Raw genomic sequence first — 13,119 nt, forward strand, 5'->3', positions numbered from 1 at the left:
GAATTGTGTGCACTTTACCAATATTTAAAAAAACAACCAAAAAAAACAGGATAATAGTTGAAAGCAATTTAAAAAAAATACTATGCAGAGTGCACAATAATGTTCATTAGCGTTGTCCAATATGTTTAACTTAATACATTTTTTCCCCTTTCATCACAAGGAAAATGCTCATTGAGGTTAAGCCAGTGTTTCAAGGTTTATTGTCTTCAGACTGCTGCTGGAACAATCTTGCATGACAGAGATTGTATAAACATATCAACAAATTTTCAAAAAGTCTTCCATCTTAACATAAAAGTAGTAAGTTGTGGATATGAATAACTATGGTTCCCTTGATTTTTGGACCTCCATATTTTTTGCCTCATTGTTTTAAATTCTTCTGCCTTAATGCAGATACTCTTGTTTTTAGGATCTGGGTGCTCATGTAAATAGTTCTTACTCGTCTAAGCAATCTCATTAAAGTTAAAGACCACTTGTGATTAAGGGTATGCAAATTGAGCCCTTAGTGTGCTTGTATAATAATATACTTTTTTTTTTTTTTAAATAATCTCAATGCCTGTAACCCACAGTTATAATATAATATACATCTGTTTTGGCAATATACCAGTATGTCTTGGGTTCCATCTTAAGTGGAGTTTAATGAAGAAACCATTAATATTTCTAGATGTGAAGCATTTGTTCATACTCTGGTTTGAGAAACGTAATTATGGTTGAATTTAAATTTGTATATTGAAATTGATTATTTCTTTATAAATAAAGTTCTACATAATTTAAAAAGGGCCACTTAAACTAAAATTAAGTTTTGAGTTTTTTACAGAAATCCCCAAATATATTGATAGTAACTGAACATCCATGGCTGTAATGGGATGAATTATACATGTTGTTTCAGAGAGTTTCTGTAGGACCAACCACTGTATGTTTACTAGTAAAATTAAAAACAAATGCAAATTTGGTAAAATATGTAATTGCTTTATAAAGTCTAGTGTAAATCTGTTTGATGCAGTTCAAGTTTATTCATAGTAAACTTGTCTAGAGAATGAACAAAACCAGTCACCTTAAAAAAAAAAAAAAAAAAAAAAAAAAAAAAAGCCATATTAAATGAATATTAAGGACAAAGGATGTTGCTGAGCATGACCTCATGCACCTGTGCATTGCAGCAGCAGATGAGTCATACAGAAACCAACCCTCTATCAGAATATTTCAAACAGTAGGAAATGCTGTGTATAAAAACCTCTGGAAAATGTATATTTCACAGCTAAATATGTACATCAGCTAATCAGTTTTTGTACTGTATTGACATAAGCCAAATTTCGTACAGGAAGAATTTGAGTTGTAATATGTTTGTCTATAATTATAAGAAACAAGTATAAAGAATTAATATACAATACTAGGGCTGTCAAGTGATTAAAAAAATTAATCGCGATTAATTGTGCTGTTAATAATGGAATACCTTTGATTTAAATACTTTTGAATGTTTTCTACATTTTCAAATATATTGATTTCAATTGCAACACAGAATACAAAGTGGTACAGTACTCTGTTAATATTTATTTTTGATTACAAATATTTGCACTGTAAAAAACAAAAGAAATAGTATTTTTCAATTTACCTAATACAAGTACTGTAGTGCAATCTCTTTATCATGAAAGTTGAACTTAAAAATGTAGAATTATGTACAAAAAAAACCTGCATTCAAAAATAAAACAATGTCAAACTTTAGAGCCTACAAATCCAATCAGTCCTACTTCTTGGTCAGCCAGTCCATCAGACAAACAAGTTTGTTTACATTTGCAGAAGATAATGCTGCCCGTTTCTTGTTTACAGTGTCACCTGAAAAAGAGAATGCATTTGCATGGCACTGTTTGTAGCCGGCGTCGCAAGATATTTACGTGCCAGATGAAGTAAAGATTCATGTCCCTTCATGCTTCAGCCACTATTCCAGAGGACACGTGTCCATGCTGATGACAGGTTCTGCTCAATAGCCGTCCAAAGCAGTGTGGACCGACGCATGTTCATTTTCATCATCTGAGTCAGATGGCACTACCAGAAGGTTGATTTTCTTTTTTGGTGGTTCAGGTTCTGTAATTTCCGCATTGGAGTGTTGCTTTTTTAAGACTTCTGAAAGCATGCTCCACACCTAATCCTTCTAAGATTTTGGAAGGCACTTCAAATTCTTAAATCTTGGACCAAGTGCTGTAGCTATCTTTAGAAATTTCACATTGGTACCTTCTTTGCATTTTGTCAAATTTTGCAACGGAAGTGTTCTTAAAATGAATAATATGTGCTGAGTCATGATCCGAGACTGCTGTAACATGAAATATATTGCAGAATATGGGTAAACCAGAGCAGGAGGCATACAATTCTCCCCCAAGGAGTTCAGTCACAAATTTAATTAACACATTTTTTTAATGAGCGTCATCAGCATGGAAGCATTTCCTCTGGAATGGTTGCCGAAGCATCAATAGGCATATGAATCTTTAGCGCATCTGGCACGTAAATATCTTACAACAGTGTCATACAAGCGCCTGTTCTCACTTTCAGGTGACATTGTAATTAAGAAGTGGGCAGCATTATCTCCTGTAAATGTAAACAAACCTTTTTGTGTTAGCGATTGGCTAAATAAGACTGAGTGGACTTGTAGGCTCTAAAGTTTTACATTGTTTTGTTTTTGAGTGCAATTATGTAACAAAAAAAAATTAAGTTGTACTTTCATGATAAAGAGATTGCACTACAGTACTTGTATGAGGTGAATTGAAAAATACAATTTCTTTTATTTATCATTTTTACAGTGCAACTATTTGTAATCAAATATACTATAAGTGAGCACTGTACACTTTGTATTCTGTGTTGTAATAGAAATCAATATATTTGAAAATGTAGAAAAACATCCAAAATATTCAATAAATTTCAATTGGTATTCTATTGTTTAACAGTGCGATTAAACCGTGATTAATTGCGATTAATTGTTTTAGTTAATCGCGTGAATTAACTGTGATTAATCAACAGCCCTATTTAATACATATCCCTTAACCAACCCTCTAACTCCTCATCTGAATCCCTCTGTTATACTCACACCTTCAGACAATCCCTCTTCTCATCAATAATACTTGCTTTATCTTACTTTACTTAATAATACTTTATCTGTTGTTCAGGGTCTTGTCTTTTTTCTTATCTTACTGTGATTGTAAACTCTTTGCAGTAGGGACTATCTTTACCTGCATTTGCACATTGCTATTTAATTTTATGGTGCTGTATAAATTACTTCAAAGAAATTCATTGCATTATTACTCATTTAATGATACTGTAATTAACGCAATGATTTTGTAGTTAAAAATAATTAATATTCTTCTTCGAGTGATTGTTCATGTCCATTCCAAGCAGGTGTGTGCGCGCCGCGTGTACGCCAGCCAAAAGATTTTACTATAGCAGCGTCTGTGGGGTCGGCTTTGGCGCCCCCTGGAGTGGCGCCTTCATGGCGCTGTATATAGGGGCCAGCCGACCCTCCACCCCCTCAGTTCCTTCTTACTGCCGGTGACGGATAGCTGGAACTTTACTTGCTCTTCAGCAATCGTAGCAGTGTTCCGTCGTTGTTGTAAATAGTTAGTTAGTTTGTTGTTAAGTGTTAGCTTAGTTAGTTGTTACTTGGGGGGGGTTTCCCCAAGTTTTCGTCGCCCCGCTGGGGCATGCCCGGGTCCCTGGGGTTCAAACTCTGCCTGGACTGCGGGAAATTCATGCCGAAGAGTGACCTGCACTCTTCGTGCTTGAGGTGCCTAGGTAAGAGCCACCAAAAAGACAGGTGCAGTATCTGCAGGGCTTTTCGCCCCAGGACTCTCAAAGATAGAGAGCAGAGACTTAAAGTCCTCCTAATGGAGACGGCCCTGTGACCGCAATCAGATCCCAGGCCTACTGAGACGGCACCAAGCACTTCATCCTTGGCGCGCAGTGCTCCGGCGATGAGTTGTGAGGCCAAGGCCGCCAAACCTCGGCACTGGAGAGAGTCGGCGCACAAGAAACCGGCCTCTATGAGACACCGTTCCCCATCGCCGGTGCCGGTTAAAAAGAACAGTCCGGTGAGGGATCGTTCTCCACACCGGGACTCTAAAGGGCCTGCGCCATCCATGTCTACTGCAGGACAACTCGTGCCACAGACCCACCTAGCCATCCCGTTGACTCCCGCCCCGGAGAGGGTACGGTCGAGTCCGGAAAGGCCCAGATCCCCGGACACAATGGAGGAAGTGCGCCTCCCATCGACGCCGGAGGCGTTCGAGGCCGCCTCAGACCTCTTGAACCTCCCGGTGCTGGAGTCGCCGCACCGGTGCAGAGAACCTTCGGCTACCACTCGGCCCCATTATCAATCTAGGGGTAAGCCGGCATTGCTCTCGCCGCGTTCCCCGCGCCGCGCCACTCTAGCGGCACCGGTGCAGACAGCACCCTCTACGGCGACAGTGGGTACCACGCCTCCTATGTCCTCCTACTCGGAAACTTCGGACTCGGAGGCAGACTCGTATCGCTCTAACAGATCGAACGGTAGGCAATCGTCCTTGCGTACGAGTGCCCTGCCATACCCACCACAGTGGCAGCAGCAGCAGTGGCAACCGCCCCCCCAGTGGCCATTCTGGACGCCGTGGGCCTACCACCAGTCAGTGGGTCAGGCATACGGACCCCGCTCACGAGTTGCATCTGTCTCTTCGGCGTCCGCGGTACCGCCGCTAATGCCACCACCATCAGCACCGCCGTCTGACAGGAGTGTGCCACAAAGTGACACGGCACCGCCTACCCAGACGACGGCACCGACTGGGACCTTGCTCCCAACACCGCAGGCACCATCCAGCACGCCTTGTCGCTCGGTGTTGACCCCGGTACCGACCGCGGTGCCGCATCCCGAGTCTGCACCGGCCACGCAGCCTGAGTACCGTGTGCCGCAGGCCCTCGTGGAGGGAGAAGAGGTAGATGAAGGCCCTCTTCAAGGGATCTCTTCCTCCTCATCTCCGGACGAGGCGGTAGCAGGAACCTCAGTAGCACCGGCCTTGGAGGACAATAGGATCCTCCAACAACTGCTTACTCGAGCAGCCCAAAGCCTCTCGATCCAGACTGAGGAGATCGAGGTAGACACGGATCCGGTGAGTGATATCCTGACCCTGTCAGGCCCATTCAGGGTAGCCCTACCTCTCATAAAGACCATTACGGACACAGCCCGCACCTCGTGGCAAACCCCTGCCTCATTGGCTCCTATGGCCAAAAGGACTGAGAGGCGATATTTCGTTCCAACCAAGGGCTATGAACATCTTTATACACACCCTCCCCCAGATTCCCTAGTGGTGGATGCTGCCAACCGGAGGGAACGGCAGGGGTTTCAAGGGGCTACGCCTAAAAATAGAGAGGCCAAAAAGTTGGACCTGTTCGGGCGCAAGGTTTATTCAACGGGGGGCCTGCAGTTGCGCATTGCCAATCAGCAAGCCATAGTGAGCCGGTATGGACACAACACGTGCTCGGCTTTGTCTAGGTTCATGGACCTCCTTCCGCAGGAGTCGCAAACTGAGTTTTCCGCCCTGGTTGAGGAGGGAAGATTGATTACCCGGTTTCTCTACAGGCGGCCCTGGACACGGCCGATTCAGCTTCACGCACATTGGCGACTGGTCTGGTCATGAGGCGTGGAGCCTGGCTTCAAGTGTCCGGCCTCCCTCATGAGGTCCAACAAACGATCCAGGACCTCCCTTTCGAAGGACCCACGCTCTTCTCAGAGAAAACCGATAAGAGGCTTCATAGCCTAAAGGACTCACGGACCACCCTCCGTTCACTAGGCCTCCACACCCCTGTCACCCAGCGTAGACCGTTTAGGCCACCGCAGGCCCCTCGGCTGTACCAACCTCAAAATCGAGGGGATGCCTCGCGCAGAAGGCCAAGGGCTGGCAGGCGGAGGCAACAACAACAGCCCTTCGGCCAGTCTTCTACCCAACCAAGGCTTACACAGGGGCCTAGATCACCATTTTGATGGCCCGGTCGAGGACAACCTACCGGTCAGAACTCTGGATCCTACCACCCTTACCTTTTTGTCACGTCTGTCCCCCTTCTATCGTGCGTGGGCCCGGATCACGTCCAACGCTTGGGTGCTTCACACGGTAGAGGAGGGATACTCTATCCAGTTTTCCTCCCTCCCGCCCCACCAGCCCCCCTCCCCGTCCCTCTTCAGGGACCCTTCTCACGAGCAACTTCTACTTCAAGAAGTTCAGTCCCTCCTTGCATCAGGGGCAGTAGAGGAGGCTCCTCAGGAGCTACGGGGCAAGGGCTTCTATTCTCGATATTTCCTAATACCGAAAGCGAAAGGGGGCCTCAGACCCATTCTAGACTTGCGCGGTCTCAACAAGTTTGTGAAGAAGCTCAAGTTCCGCATGCTCTCCCTGTCTCTCATCATTCCTTCCATGGATCCAGGAGACTGGTATGCCGCCCTCGACTTAAAGGACGCATACTTTCATATTGCGATAATCCCTCGGCACAGACATTACCTCAGGTTTCTCGTGGGCAATGCTCATCTACAATTTAGGGTTCTGCCCTTTGGACTGTCAGCGGCCCCAAGGGTCTTCACGAAGTGCATGGCAGTCATGGCTGCCTTCCTACGCAGACACGGGATCCAGGTGTTTCCCTACCTGGACGATTGGCTCATCAAGGGCAGGACCAGAGCGCAAGTGGAGGCTCAGGTGGTCTTTGCCAGGCAAACCTTCCTCGAGCTCAGCCTCTTACTCAACGAGGCCAAGTCCACACTATCTCCAACCCAAAAAATCGAATTCATAGGAGCGGTTCTGGACACACGCCAGGGCATATCTCCCAGATGCCAGATTCCGGACTATATCCAACATTACCCTTGGCCTCCAATATTTCCCCACCACCACAGCAAGAGGCTGCCTCAAATTACTAGGGCACATGGCAGCATGTACCTACGTGGTGAGACACGCCAGACTCAGACTGCGCCCACTCCAGTCTTGGTTGGCATGGGTTTATCGGCCAGTCAGGGACTCCCTAGAGTCGTTGGTGACGTTACCTTGGCCGGTACTGGACTCCCTTCAATGGTGGCTCGACCCACGGGTGGTCTGCGCAGGAGTTCCTTTCCTTGACCCCGAACCCTCCCTCTCCCTGGTAACGGACGCATTGGATCGGGGATGGGGTGCTCCTTTGGACGATCTCAGAACCCAAGGCCTTTGGTCACGAGAGGACCTTTCGCTCCACATCAATGTCAGGGAATTACGAGCTGTGCACCTCGCATGCATAGCCTTCAAATCCCAGCTGGCAGGCAGATGCGTTTCTGTCCTCACGGACAATACTCCAACGATGTTCTATATCAACAAACAGGGTGGTGCTCACTCCTCTCCCCTTTGCCGGGAAGCCGTCGCATTATGGGACTTTTGCGTACAGAACGTCATTCACCTGACAGCATCCTACCTCCCGGGGGCGCAAAACGGGCTCGCGGACACACTCAGCCACTCGTTCCAGGTCACGAGTGGTCTATCCGCTGGGATATAGTTCTCTCAATTTTCTGGCTCTGGGGTCATCCCCAGGTGGACCTGTTTGCCTCCACCAAGAACAGGAAGTGTCAACAATTCTGCTCCCTCAGGGGACACAGTCCGGGGTCCCTAACAGACGCCTTTCTCCTTTCTTGGGCAGACGGGCTATTTTATGCCTTTCCCCCGATTCCCATGATTCACCGAGTAATCCTCAAGGCCCGCAGAGATCACGCGCGGCTCATCCTGATAGCGCCGGCGTGGCTGCGCCAGCACTGGTACACGTTTCTCCTGCACATATCTATGCGGGAGCCACTCAGGTTGCCCCTACTGCCGGACTTGATCACACAGGATCGCAGTCACCTGCTTCACCGGAACCTGGAGTCGCTCCACCTTACGGCCTGGATGCTCCATGGCTAAACCCGGTGGAGTTGCAATGCTCTCATCAGGTCAGGCAGGTCCTTCTGGGTAGCAGGAAACCCTCTACAAGGACCACGTACTTGGCCAAGTGAAAGCGCTTCTCCCTCTGGGCCACACAATGGGGTCAGGCCCCCTTGCTCACCCCGGTCCCTCTCATATTGGACTATTTGCTACATCTGAGACATCTGGGACTAACTCTCTTGTCGGTTTGAGTACACCTTGCTGCAATCTCGGCGTTCCACCCGGGACAGGGGGGTACCTCTGTGTTTGCGAACCCACTCGTTACCCGGTTCCTCAAGGACCTTGACAGACTGTTCCCACACATCCGCCAACCTGTCCCGGCTTGGGACCTCAATTTGGTCCTGTCCGTCCTCACAGGGCCCCCCTTCGAGCCGCTGGGTTCGTGCTCGCTGTTATATCTTTCATATTAGGTCGCATTCTTGGTGGCTATCACATCAGCCCAGAGGGTGTCTGAACTCAGAGCTCTAACATCTGAACCCCCGTACACCGTCTTCCACAAGGACAAGGTCCAACTCAGGCCGCACCCAGTGTTCCTGCCTAAGGTGGTTTCCCCTTTTCACATGGGTCAAGACATTTTTCTCCCAGTCTTTTATCCGAAACCACACTCCTCTACGAGGGAGCGTAGGTTGCATTCCCTCGATGTTCGCAGGGCTCTCGCTTTCTATATCGAAAGGACGAGGTCCTTCAGGAAGTCAACCCAACTTTTCTTTGCTGTGGCCGACAGGATAAAAGGGCTACCGGTCACGTCACAGCGAATTTCGGCTTGGATCAGAACCTGCATCCGGGAGTGCTACAGTCGGGCCAATATACCAGCCCTGCCTATCACGGCCCACTCCACAAGAGCGCTGGCGTCTTCCGCTGCGTTCCTGGCCCGGATGCCGACGCAGGAAATTTGTAGAGCGGCCACCTGGTCCTCAATCCACACCTTTACGGCGCACTACGCCATCATACACCAGGCCAGAGATGATGCTGCTTTTGGCCGCACAGTCCTCCAGTCTGCAGTAACCTCCGACCCCACCGCCTAGATTCAGGCTTGTGAGTCACCTGCTTGGAATGGACATGAACAATCACTCGAAGAAAAAAAAACGATTACTCACCTTCTCGTAACTGTTGTTCTTCGAGATGTGTTGTTCATGTCCATTCCAATACCCACCCTCCTTCCCCTCTGTCGGCGTATCGGCAAGAAGGAACTGAGGGGGTGGAGGGTCGGTTGGCCCCTACATACAGCGCCATGAAGGCGCCACTCCGGGGGGCACCGAAGCCGACCCTACGGACGCTGCTATAGTAAAATCTTCTGGCTGGCGTGCACGCGGCGTGCGCACACCTGCTTGGAATGGACATGAACAACACATCTCGAAGAACAACAGTTACGAGAAGGTGAGTAACCGTTTTTTCCTAAAACATAAAATCAGTTCTTCTTTCTTTTTTTAATTACATTTTCAATTTTTATTGCCATACATTTTAAAATAATTTTTATTAAGTTGACCACTTTTTAAGTTTATAAAGTTTATCAACTTTATTAAGTTGACCCTGCTGTCATAAGAAAAATTGAAAAGCTTTATCTGAGACTGTGCATAATTTTTAACCCCCTCTGTGTAGGATAATCTGCTGTCCATGCTCTGTTAGCAGATTGAAGCTGAGTAAGCCTGAGAGTTTGATCAAAAAGTCTTTACAAAAAATTATTTCAAGACTTTAAAACTAAACTTCCATCAGAAAAATATTTTTGCATTTGAATAAAAGGCTTTTTCAGGCATATTCATCTTTTTTGTCAGTTTCAGATAATCATAGAAATGTAGGACTGCAAAGCACCTTGAGAGGTCAGCTAGTCCAACTCCCCATCCTGAGGTCGGATCAAATATACCTAGACGAACTCTGACAGGTGTTTGTCTAACCTGTTCTTAAAACCTCCCTGTGACAGGGTTCCCACAACCTCCCTTTGGAAATGTATTCCAGTGCTTAACTATCCTTATAGTTAGAAAGATTTTCCTGTTATCTAATCTAAATCTTCCCTGCTGCAGTTTAAGCCGATTACTTCTTGTCCTACCTTCAATGGACATGGAGAAGAATTGGTCACTGTATAATAGCCCTTAGAAACCAGGTTTTCTAAACCTTTGATAATTTTTGTTGCTCTCCTCTGGACTCTCCAGTGTAAGAAAGATATTGGCAAAGTGTGGTGCCCAAAACTGGACACTGTACTCCAGCTGAGGTGTCACCAGTGCCGAGTAGAGTGGGACAATAACTTCCCGTGTCTTATGTATTGCACTCCTGTTAATACATCCCAGAACGATACCAGCCTTTTTTGCAAATGCATTGTATTTGATCCACTATAACCCACAGGTGCTTTTCTGCAATACTATAGTCTAGCTAGTTCTTTGTATTTGTGCATTTGAGTTTTCCTTCCTAAGTGTAGTACTTTACACTTGTCTTTTATTGATTTTCATCTTGTTGATTTCAGACCAATTCTCCAGTTTGTCAAGGTCATTTGAATTCTAGTCCTGCCCTTCAAAATGCTTGCAATCCCTCCCAACTTGGTGTCATCCACAGATTTTATAAGCATACTCTTCACTTCATTATCCAAATCATTAATGATGATCCAAGTTACTAATTTCAGATATTCCTCTCTAACACAGCTATAAAGGTGAAATGATATCACTTATTTGTGCACACTTCAGTATACTCTCAATATTAAATACTGTTGCCATTTGATCACATCTTTGAACAAAAGTGTAGTCTTTTTATAGTATCAAGTTCTTTTCTTTACACATTTTAATGTCTAAAACTATCTTTTCACTGGTGATCACGATAATTGTTGCCATTAACAAGATTTTATATTTTAAAGTACAATACCTAGCCCTAGCGAGTTGTGGTGAGTACCGAGGAACAGTAGAAATTCTTAAACGGGTTCTGGTGTAGTGATTAGAAAGAGCATATTCTGGTCTCTAATATTCTTTAAAATTTAGTGAAACTTAATGTATTAAACTTTTCTTCCCCTCTCCACCCCCACACCCTCCCCCCCAAATAGCTTTGGAATGGCAAAGCTATTTTTTCTTTTGGTGGGAGGGAGGAAGGTCTAGTTCAAAAACTTTTTCCTGCCCCAGAACACTTTGAGGTGGCTGAGATACCAAGTTTCCCAAGGTAGGGGATTTGAATGAAAACACACAGGATTTATTAAATGATTGTGTGCCGATTAAAAGACATTTGAGGATTGATTGTTGTCATTCTGGTGAACAGAACCATAGTTATGCACTTGCAATGTCTTATTTATATGATATTCAGGTCTGTAGCTTGTTTTTTTTTTTAAAGTCAGAGTGTCAAAGTATGATCCTGAAAGGAAGAAAGCTTTAAGTTCCTACTTACAGCACAATTTAATGACTTTTTAATCGTTCTTTGTTATGTAACAAGAGTTTGAAAGTGACCAAAAATAACCATTTCTTTTCTTCTCCAGATATTCACTAACTGGAGGAAATACTTCGTCTCACTGAAGTATTGGTTTTGAATTTTTCAAAGTCAACAGGCCATCCTGTGGTGTCTGCATTGAGGAAGTGCTCTTTAATGTTGATCTACCGCTCAATAAATGGAGTGTTCTTCAGTGAAAGGACATTCCTGAATGTGCAACAGCAAAAATGAAGTCTCTCAGATGGGGTGTTGTTTTTCAGCTCCTTAAAGCTATAGTTTTTTTTAACCATAATGCACATATTTAAGGGAGAAGTGTCTTTTTATGACATCTGCAATGTATATTTACGTTTGTGATAAGGACACTGAAGATATTGTGAAATCTCAGGTATTTTGCTTTAAGATAACTCCTTTGGGAGATAGAAAAGCGTTCTGTTGGATTTGTGTACAGATTTGTATATAGTGTCATTTTTGTACTGAAACCCTTTAAACCTGTATAAGGAGTCACTGTGTACAAAATGACCAAATCTTCTGTAGATAATGTTAGTGAGGTAAATATTTGACAGGCCATAACTGAGTATTGCGTTGCCTTTATTACATGTAAAATTACAATTATGTGACAAGTGATTTTGGTTTGATTTTGTATTTGACGGGTTCACCATGAAAAGATAGTAAATGCCCTATTATGGAAATCTCCTATTTGTACCTCAGCGTATCCAAATTTCCTCATTTGTCCTGCATCCCTCTCTTTTTTACACTTGGAAGCTGGCTTTCTGATTATGGTACTACTTTTGGTTTATTTAAATTTAACACATCTTGTCTCATATAAAGCTTTAAATTGTTTATTTTTTCCCTACAGAATTTTTTCACTTTTACATTTCAGTTTTAAATTGTGCCCGTGTAGATTCTGAATCATATGTATTGTCCAGGTTTAGTAATATATACTTGTTGAAGCTTGTTGTGAAATCTAAATACCTTTTACATCTATACATATCTGAATGCTTACATAAATAAATTTTATAACCTACATATATTTTGAAATCTTGAAATATCTTACAACCTTGGCTTTCAGAGAGTGGATAAATGTTTCATAGACAGGGCAGCTGTTTTTAATTATAAAATGAAATTGTCTCGGGGAGTAAAAGGAAAAAAATTGAATTTATCAGTATATAGAAAGGCCCAATTCTGTAGTCCTTAAGTCTATGCATCTCCTATTGAAACTGATGGGAGTTACAGACATCAGTATTGCAGGATTGGGCCCAAAGTACAGAGTATTCCATAATCTCTATCACAAAAAAGTATGTGAATTTTGATCGGTTGAAATGAAAATCTCCAGCACTGCTGTGGTCACTTCTGAATAACTTTATTAAGTGTTTCAGTCTCCTTGGAAATGGTAGTTGTATGTATTTTGTGAAGTGACATCTCTTCGTGGTATTTACTATATAGTTTAGTATCGTTTGCTTTACCAAGGGCAGAAATAAGTAATTTGTTTCTTTGGTAGGCAGGAGAGGGAGGATTTTGTCTTGTTTTACTCCACAAATTGATAATTACACGTCAGGTGTGTATTTTTGATGCAATGTAATTGTCAGATCTCTAGTTATCTGTTCTCACATTATTTTAGAACTAGAAAACAAATGACTCTTGGAAGCGAATGAAATAAATGAATAACGTAGATACACTATACCTGCCAGCCTATAGCATAATTTTGCCAGGGAAAGGCTGATTGTTAAACGGTGTGGTTCCTATATAATGAACTAAAGAGCTGTTTTTCAACCCTCTCAACTTAATTATCATT

At 44.2% G+C, this 13,119-nt stretch overlaps 1 protein-coding gene across 3 annotated transcripts in view; it reads left to right on the forward strand.

The window, feature by feature from the left end:
- STK24 (serine/threonine kinase 24) overlaps nt 1–12,353 on the forward strand; it is a 125,176-nt gene extending 112,823 nt beyond the window's left edge. For all 3 annotated transcript variants that reach the window (XM_065592653.1, XM_065592663.1, XM_065592672.1), the window contains one exon: nt 11,377–12,353. In XM_065592653.1, coding sequence (XP_065448725.1) covers nt 11,377–11,413 — 37 coding nt within the window. In that variant the 3' untranslated portion in view covers nt 11,414–12,353. The remainder of the gene's footprint in view (nt 1–11,376) is intronic.
- Nucleotides 12,354–13,119: the final 766 nt, after the last annotated feature.

Source organism: Chrysemys picta, chromosome 1 (genome assembly GCF_011386835.1).
Source record: "Chrysemys picta bellii isolate R12L10 chromosome 1, ASM1138683v2, whole genome shotgun sequence".
In the NCBI taxonomy this organism is placed as follows: Eukaryota; Metazoa; Chordata; order Testudines; family Emydidae; genus Chrysemys; species Chrysemys picta.